We start from the raw sequence: 8,446 nt of genomic DNA on the forward strand, positions 1-8,446 counted from the left end.
TTCAGATCCATAGTAAAGGTTTCCCCTGACATTAAGTCTAGTCAACTCTGGGGGTTAGTGCTCATCTCCATTTCTAAGCTAAAGAGTCGGTGTTGTCCGTAAACATCTCCAAGGTCACGTGGCCGGCATGACTGCATGTAGCGTTCGTTACTTTCCCACAGAAGCAGTACTTATTAATCTACTCATATTTACATGTTTTCGAACTGCTAGGTTGGCAGAAACTGAGCCTAACAGCAGAAGCTCACCCCCGCTCCTCAGATTCAAACTGCCAACCTTTCAGTCATCAAGTTCAGCAGCTCAGAGGTTTAACCCGCTGCGTCACCCGGGGGGGGGGGCATATTCACTCTTCAAGTCCGCAGACACATTTCATACAAATTGCTTCCTCTGTTATTTGGGGAAGATCCTTTCCACCTTAGGCTTCTTTAAGAAAGTGTGGGAGAAGGACATGAAAAATAATCATTCAAGGTTCCACACAACATTATTCTGAATGTTCAGCATTGGCAGGATAAGGGAAGAGAGCCGTTTTGAATCTTTAGGGGAGAAAAAGCAGGAAATAAGGGAAATTAAAGAGTTGGAAGAAACCATAGGGGCCATTCAGTCCAGCCCCCAACAGATGGCTCTCCAGCCTCTGTTTAAAAACCTCCACAGGGGGTGCCTCCGCCATACTCTGAGGCAAAGAGTTCCACTGCTGAACGGCTCTTACAGTCAGGAAGTTCTAATGTTTAGTTTGAATCTCCTTTCCTGTAATTTGAACCCATTGCTCTGAGTCCTAGTCTCCAGGGGAGCAGAAAACAAGCCTGTTTCCTCTTGTGACATCCCTTCAAATATTTTAACATGGCGATCATGTCTCCTCTCAACTTTCTCTTCTACGTGCTCAACATAACCAGTTCTTTAAACAGCTCAGAGAGAAAGAGACTGACTGGGTCAAGATATAAGCCACGTGGCTTAAAATGCCTTTTTATTAAGTTTGGATCAAATCTCCTTCCACAAAGCGAAACACAATACCAGCCTCTTCTGAAAAGCAAGAATCTGCCCCCTTTGTACAAACAGCTCTAAAACATTGCAAATAACACACATTGCTAGGGTGTACTTTTTTTTCAAGGGTCTTCCAAATCTCCGCTATTCTGAGTTCTGTTATCGGTGATGACACACAGCAAAAATACATGCTTTGGCCTGCTTTGCTTCCAAGCAAGGGACCACCACACGAAGCAGAGAAGAATCTGGCAGGAAAGCCAATGGAGCTTCTCTCTCTGTCACCTGCCAGGGATTTTCTGCATCTTTCACTTTTCCCTCAGGCACCGGTCGTAGCAGGAGGAGGGATAAGTCCAGCTGCTGCCAGACGCCGCTCACTGGTCAGGAAATTGAAGGTTGCGCAGGCATTGGGCTATGGGAGCAATGGGAAAAAGTATTAGGTTCTTGGCAACAGAAAAAAAAGTGCCAAGTAGAGTGGAAAGTGAATAATAAGTGAAGGAAGTGAATAATAATAACATTGGCCAACACATATTTTGGTGATTCAAATGTGAGACCTGTTTCTGGGTATATTGGATCTGCTTATTCCAAAAATGGCACCAATTTCCCCCTATCTGCTCTACTTTTTGAGACACAGAACATAGGCCATGTACTAGAAAATAGTGATAACCATAGAAAATAATGATAACCATTTCTAAGAAACTAGAGCTGATGTGGTCTGACAGTGTTCTGAATTGGGCCCCAAATAATCCCAGGAACAGGCCTAAAACATACAAGAAAAATTGTTGGGCTGTGAATATAAAAGTGCACATGCGTGTATTTCTCCTGGTCTATTTAAACTTGAAGAAAACCCAAAGTTCAGCTGAACCAACCTGTTGTGACGATCAATCTATATTGTAAAACTAATGTAGTTTGATACCACTTGAACTGTCATGACTCAATGGCTATGGAATCACGGGAGTGGCAGCTTCACAAGGACTTTAGCCTTCAGTACCAAAGAGTACTGGTGTCTGGGTTGTTATAGGTTTTTCGGGCTATATGGCCATGTTCTAGAAGCCTTCTCTCTTGATGTTTCGCCATAGATGCAGGCGAAACATCAGGAGAGAATGCTTCTAGAAAATGGCCATATAGCGCAAAAAACCTACAACAACCCAGTGATTCCAGCCATGGAAGCCTTCGACAGTTACTGGTGTTGCACCAAACATCAACTCAACAAACACCAACTCCATATTATTGGAACATGAAAGTTACAAGTGATATCAAATTTTATTCATTCTGCAATGGAGATGCACCCACACCATACACTAGTCTTCCGCTGCCTTTGCAACTATGAGGATGCATCTACACTGCATAACTGCCATGACTCAAGGCTATGGAATCATGGGAGTTGTAGTTTCACAAGGTCTGCTGGTGCTGGTGTCTCTGCTTCTGTAGTCCTGTATCTCTAACATGTGAGCAATCTAGTTGCATTGGGATTTTGAAAAAAAAACAAAAACCCCACACACTTGAGGTTGGAAACATAAGTTTTACAATTAAAGACTTACAGTAAGTGTTTGGAACAAGACGCTAGATAAGAAAGGGAGATTCCAGGCTTCGTGTCCTGTACTGCCCCACAGATTGAAAACACAAGCTCGAGTGACCCTATGAAATCCCCTAACAAACCCAATCCCTAACAACCAAGGGAGGAGATTTTCCCCCGTCGCTTACCGTATCTTGCACTTCCACAGCGATCCCACATTGGCGCATTAATTTCAAAACAGCAGGGTCCAGCCTCTGCACCTTTTCTCCCGTTCCCAGCACCAGGATTTCTAGGGCAGACAAAGCCAGGGGGTGGGTTAGAAAACTCTCCCCAAGGGAGATCCCACAGCTAAATCAGCTGCCAGAATTCAAGGTACAACTGAAAACCCTTTTCTTCCAGCAGGCCTACCCAGTCAAATTATCATCACCATCATCATCATCTATATAAATAAAAATGTAATGTTTGTCTGTGGGATTAACATAATTCAAAAACCACTGGATTAATTGCTGCCAAATTTGGCCACAAGACACCTACTAACCCAAGGAGTGACTATCACTCAAAAAATTGATTTTGTCATTTCGGAGTTGTAGTTGCTGGGATTTTTAGTTAATCTAAAATCAAAAAGCATTCTGAACTCCACCAATGATGGAACTGGCACACAGGACTCTCATGGCCAACTGAATACACTAGAAGGGTTTGGTGGGCATTGACCTTAAGACCATCCAGTCCAACTTCTTTCAATGGGGCAAGAAAATGTAATCAAAGCCCTCCTGACAAAGAGCCATCCAGCCATAGATATAGATAGATATATATGATTCATACACACACAGATATAGTATCATAGATTTGAAAGGGACCCCTAAAGAAGGACAATTCTATGTTGCCTGTTCCAGAGTAGGCAAACCAGACAATATTTACATTAACACTGACAAAGAAACAACAAGAAATACTGTTTACCCACAAGCAGAAAGAAATCACGTATATTAGAAACCAACACTTTCTCATTACTTTATTTTCCAGATCACCAGACTGGCCACAGCAACACGGGGCAGGGGATGGCTAGTAGTAATAGTAATAATAATAATAATACTCGCCTCACCCTGTGGCTGGAAGAGATAGGTCTTCGGTTGTGTCTTAAATTGCGACAGCTGATTTTGAACCATGACTCTTTAATTCACATTTTTTACTATTGCATTTTAATCTTTATTGCATGTACTTTTATATTCTGCGTGGAAGGTTTGGCCCAATTCTGTCATGGGTGGGGTTCAGAATGCTCTGTGATTATAGGTGAACTATAAATCCCAGCAACTACAACTGCCAAATGTCAAGATTCTATTTTCTCCAAACTCCACCAGTGTTCACTTTTGGGCATATTGAGTATTCGTGTAGAGTTTGCTCCAGATCCATCATTGTTTGAGTCCACAGTGATATCTGGATGTAGGTGAACTACAACTCCCAAACTCAACGTCAATGCCCACCAAATTCTTGTAGTGTTTTCTGTTGATCATGGGAGTTCTGTGTCTCAAGATTGGTTCAATTCCATCATTGGTGGAGTTCAGAATGTTCTTTGATTGTAGATGAACTATAAATCCCAGCAACTACAACTCCCAAATGACAAAATCATTTTTTTTTCAGTGAAGGACATACATTGGCCTGATAGGTGTCTTGTGTCCAAATTTGGTGTCAATTCGTCCAGTGGTTTTTGAGTTCTGTTAATCCCTCAAACAAACATTACATTTTTATTTATATAGATGTATTTTACAGAAATGTGTCTTAATATATGCATTTGTTGAACATATTTTAGGATGATGAGTTGCATCAACCTAAAATACATTCAACAAGTGTTGTGTCCCATGAGGAGAGGTGGGTAACAAACAATAATAATAATAATAATAATAATTACCATTATTATTGTAATCATCATAATCACCATCACCATAACATTCAGGAATCTAGGTCTGAGAGGCAGCCATTTCTCTCCTACCTCCGTGGTCCCCCATTGACCTCACTGTTAGCAACTGAAACACTGCCCTTATATTTTATTTTCTAAGACTGGATCTAAGCTGCCATACATTCCAGTTGATCCCAGTGGCTCAGTGGGTTAAACGCTTGTGCTGGCAGGATTGCTGACCAATAGGTCAGCAGTTCAAATCTGGGGAGAGCAGGTTGATCTCCCTCTGTCAGCTCCAGCTCCCCAAGCGGGGACATGAGGGAAACCTCCCACAGGAGGGTAAAACAACAAAAACATCCAGGCGTTTCCTGGGCAAAGTCCTTGCAGATGGCAAATTCTCTCACACCAAAAGTGACTTGCAGTTTCTCCAAGATCTTGGAGTCCTCGTGGACAACAAGTTAAACATGACCCAACAATGTGATGTGGCGGCAAAAAAAGCCAATGGGATTTTGGCCTGCATCAATATTAGCATAGTGTCTAGATCTAAGGAAGTAATGCTACCCCTCTATTCCGTTTTGGTTAGACCACATCTGGAATATTGTGTCCAATTCTGGGCACCACAATTCAAGAGAGATATTGACAAGCTGGAATGTGTCCAGAGGAGGGCAACTAAAATGATCAAGGGTCTGGAGAACAAGCCCTATGAGGAGCAGCTTAAGGAGCTGGGCATGCTTAGCCTGAAGAAGAGAAGGCTGAGAGGAGATATGATAGCCATGTATAAATATGTGAGAGGAAGCCACAGGGAGGAGGGAGCAAGCTTGTTTTCTGCTTCCTTGGAGACTAGGACGCGGAGCAATGGCTTCAAACTACAAGAGAGGAGATTCCATCTGAACATGAGGAAGAACTTCCTGACTGTGAGAGCCGTTCAGCGGTGGAACTCTCTGTGATGGAACTCTCCGGAGTGTGGTGGAGGCTCCTTCTTTGGAAGCTTTTAAACAGAGGCTGGATGGCCATCTGTCGGGGGTGATTTGAATGCAATATTCCTGCTTCTTGGCAGAGGGTTGGACTGGATGGCCCATGAGGTCTCTTCCAACTCTTTGATTCTATGATTCGAAGTCACTCCTGACACGAGAAAAAAATATCCCAGATTATTGGCTTTGAAGTAGATTATATGAGTCTCCACTGCCAGATAATCTGAGATAAATAGGTAATCTGGGATTGGATTAAATGGGGCCATGTAGAAGGGGCCTAAATTAGATTTCTGATGTTGCCAAAGCCCAAGGCACAGGCTTTGTTTTGGTGCAGGCGGTCCACTTACGACATACCTAGCCGGGGCTCCAGCAGGCGGAAGAGGGCCAGGCTCTCCGCAGTGATGTCTGCATGTGTTCCAACCTGGAAACGGAAAGAGAAGTAGAGATGATACCTCACTACCTCTGAGGATGCTTACCATAGATGCAGGCGAAACGTCAGGAGAAATGCCTCTAGAACATGGCCATATAGCCCCAAAAAACCTACAACAACCCAGTAGAGATGATAGTTCAAGAACATAGCGGGGAATGCAGCCCCACCACTGCACCACATAAATACAAACTACAATGACCACATCCCTTGAGAGACCAGATCCTTCAGCCGTAGGATACATCTACACTATGGCTCAGTGCTATGGAATCCTGGGAGTTGTAGTTTTACAAGGTCTTTAGCCTTCTCTGCCAAAGAGTGCTGTTACTTCACCAAACTACATCTCTGAATAGCATTGAGCCATGGCAAAGTGGTGTCAAACTGCATTAATTATATGGTGTAGACGCACCCCTGATCTCTCTGGCTCTTCCTACTCACGTTCCACTGAAGGATGGCTCGGGGCAAGACGGCACAAGGCCCCACTATCTTGTTCCCGCTGATGGTGAAGCCGCGGCTGGTGTAACCTTCCACGAACATGATGTCTGGGGACTCCTTTTCCAGGTGCCGGATGGTCGTCTTCTGGTAGAGCTCATCGTCGGAAGGAGTGAGGCGGTGGCCTCGTTGGGGCTGCCTGCCATTGACAAGGCAAAGGGAAGGAGATGCCACCAAAGCATTAGAAAGAACCTCCTGACCTCAAGAACTGTTCAGCAGTGGAACTCTCTGCCTCGGAGTGTGGTGGAAGCGCCTTCCTTGAAGGCTTTTAAACAGGCTGGATGGCCATCTGTCAGGAGTGCTTTGATTGATTCCTGCGTGGCAAAAAGTCCAAAACACCGGAAGGGTCGAAGCTTACCTATCTATGCTTGGTCTACACTGTACTGCAATGGCTCGATGCTAAGAAATCCTGAGAGTTATAGTTTGGTAAAGACCTTGAAAAACTGCTGATCCCAGGATCCCAAAGCATTGAACCATGGCACTTAAAATGGGGTCAAACTACAGTCTGTGGGTCTCCAGGCGTTTGGGCCAACAACTCCAAGAATTAGGATTTCTGGCGACCCACAGGTTGAGAACCACTGTTCTACAGTGCAAATAATACATTTGGTTTTCCTTGGCGGTCTCCCATCCAATTTCAAACCAGGGCCGACCCTGCTTAGCTTCCAAGGTCAGGCAGAACTCACTGCCTTTAGGGTACAGTGGTTTGTGCCCATAGATCTACTATTACTACTTACAGAAGGGCGAACACAGGCTTTGGAGTCACAGCCACGAGTCTCCTGCCCAGAACCGGGCCGAACGTTCTAAGCGCAGCCATGGAGGGGAGGAGCTAGGGCAGAAGGGGAGGAGCTTTTGCTGGGGAGTGTCACGTGGTCAGGAACTTCGACTGCAGCCCTCATTGGAAGAACCTGCCTGGCTTTACTATTGGAGCTCTTGGAGCCCCCTAGTGGTTGTAGGCGCACAATGCACCACCCAAGACATTTGTATTTAAGAGACAGCCCAAGATATTGTGCTGGGGAAAAAATATTAAATCCAGAAAACATTTTGAATAAGGGATACTTAACTGTATTAAACATTGCAGGAGAGCCAAGCGTTACAAAAAGTCCCATTTTACTCACTTTTGAGGTTCATGAAATTTTAGGTTTAATTCTAATTTAATATTTGTATGTTGTAGGTTTTTAATTGCATTCTTCTTAATGGTATGAGTTGCTTTGAGTCTCTTTTAAGAGAGGAAAACAGCACAGTAGAATAGTAGTACTAGTAATGTTGCGTAATCCTTCCTCTTTTGTTTTTCCAGTTTCTTCTGCCTGTAACACAATGTTCTTACCAGCGAACACCCGTTAAGGAGAAAACAAGACTCTGTTGTTTTTAAAATTGTGAGCCATTTTGAGTCTCCTTGTTAGAGATCTAAACGTGATAATAAACATAATAATAATCATAATGATTATTGCAAAGACTCTGGCACATGCCAGTAAAAGTGGTCCCAGTGGTGATAGGTACACTGGGTGCAGTGCCAAAAGACCTTGGCTTGCACTTAAACACAATTGGCACTGACAAAATTACCATTCATCAGCTGCTGTCAACAACTTAAATCTAGAAATAGTTTTCTAAGATTTACAGAGACACTCGCCGGAACACCTCAGCAAGCGAGAGTCCAAAAGTGGCAGGCTCAAACCCAGAACCTCAACCAATGGCTGATACCAAATGAGAGACTCCCCCCTGGGCACACAGAGGACTGGGCGACTTGGAAGGCGCTGAACAGACTGCGCTCTGGCACCACGAGATGCAGAGCCAACCTTAAGAAATGGGGCTGCAAAGTGGAATCCACGACATGCGATTGTGGAGAAGAGCAAACCACTGACCACCTGCTGCAATGCAACCTGAGCCCTGCCACTTGCACAATGGAGGACCTTCTTGCAGCAACACCAGAAGCACTCCAAGTGGCCAGATACTGGTCAAAGGACATTTAATCAACTACCAAACTCACAATTTTTGTATTTTGTCTGGGGTTTTTTTTTGGTTTTTTTTTTTTTTTTTTGCTTTGTTCTGTTAGAAATGTAATATAATCGACTGGTTGCACTGACACGATAAATAAATAAATAGCTGCTGGGATCTGCACACATTATTCACTGATACATCAGATAGTCCTAGACACTTGGGAAGTGTCCGATGTGCAATCC

At 43.9% G+C, this 8,446-nt stretch overlaps 1 protein-coding gene across 1 annotated transcript; it reads right to left on the bottom strand.

Annotated features, from left to right (window-relative positions):
- Window positions 1-924: 924 nt before the first annotated feature.
- NDUFAF3 (NADH:ubiquinone oxidoreductase complex assembly factor 3) lies at window positions 925-7,118 on the bottom strand. Its single transcript, XM_060766486.2, has 5 exons — window positions 7,004-7,118; window positions 6,216-6,408; window positions 5,705-5,771; window positions 2,677-2,777; window positions 925-1,384 (listed from the first exon to the last, which is right to left on the bottom strand). Exons 1-5 carry the CDS (start codon window positions 7,081-7,083, stop codon window positions 1,292-1,294), a joined length of 534 nt encoding a protein of 177 aa, XP_060622469.2. The 5' UTR covers window positions 7,084-7,118; the 3' UTR covers window positions 925-1,291.
- Window positions 7,119-8,446: the final 1,328 nt, after the last annotated feature.

This window comes from Anolis sagrei, chromosome 2 (genome assembly GCF_037176765.1).
Source record: "Anolis sagrei isolate rAnoSag1 chromosome 2, rAnoSag1.mat, whole genome shotgun sequence".
Taxonomy (NCBI): Eukaryota; Metazoa; Chordata; class Lepidosauria; order Squamata; family Dactyloidae; genus Anolis; species Anolis sagrei.

Coding starts and splice junctions, on each gene's coding strand:
- NDUFAF3 (XM_060766486.2), bottom strand. CDS start 7,083: ATGGCTGCGCTTAGAACGTTCGGCCCGGTTCTGGGCAGGAGACTCGTG. Junction 2,778..5,704: donor CCTGCTGGAGCCCCGGCTAG/GTATGTCGTAAG, acceptor TGTCTGCCCTAG/AAATCCTGGTGCTGGGAACG. Junction 1,385..2,676: donor CTGTGGAAGTGCAAGATACG/GTAAGCGACGGG, acceptor TTGCTCCCATAG/CCCAATGCCTGCGCAACCTT.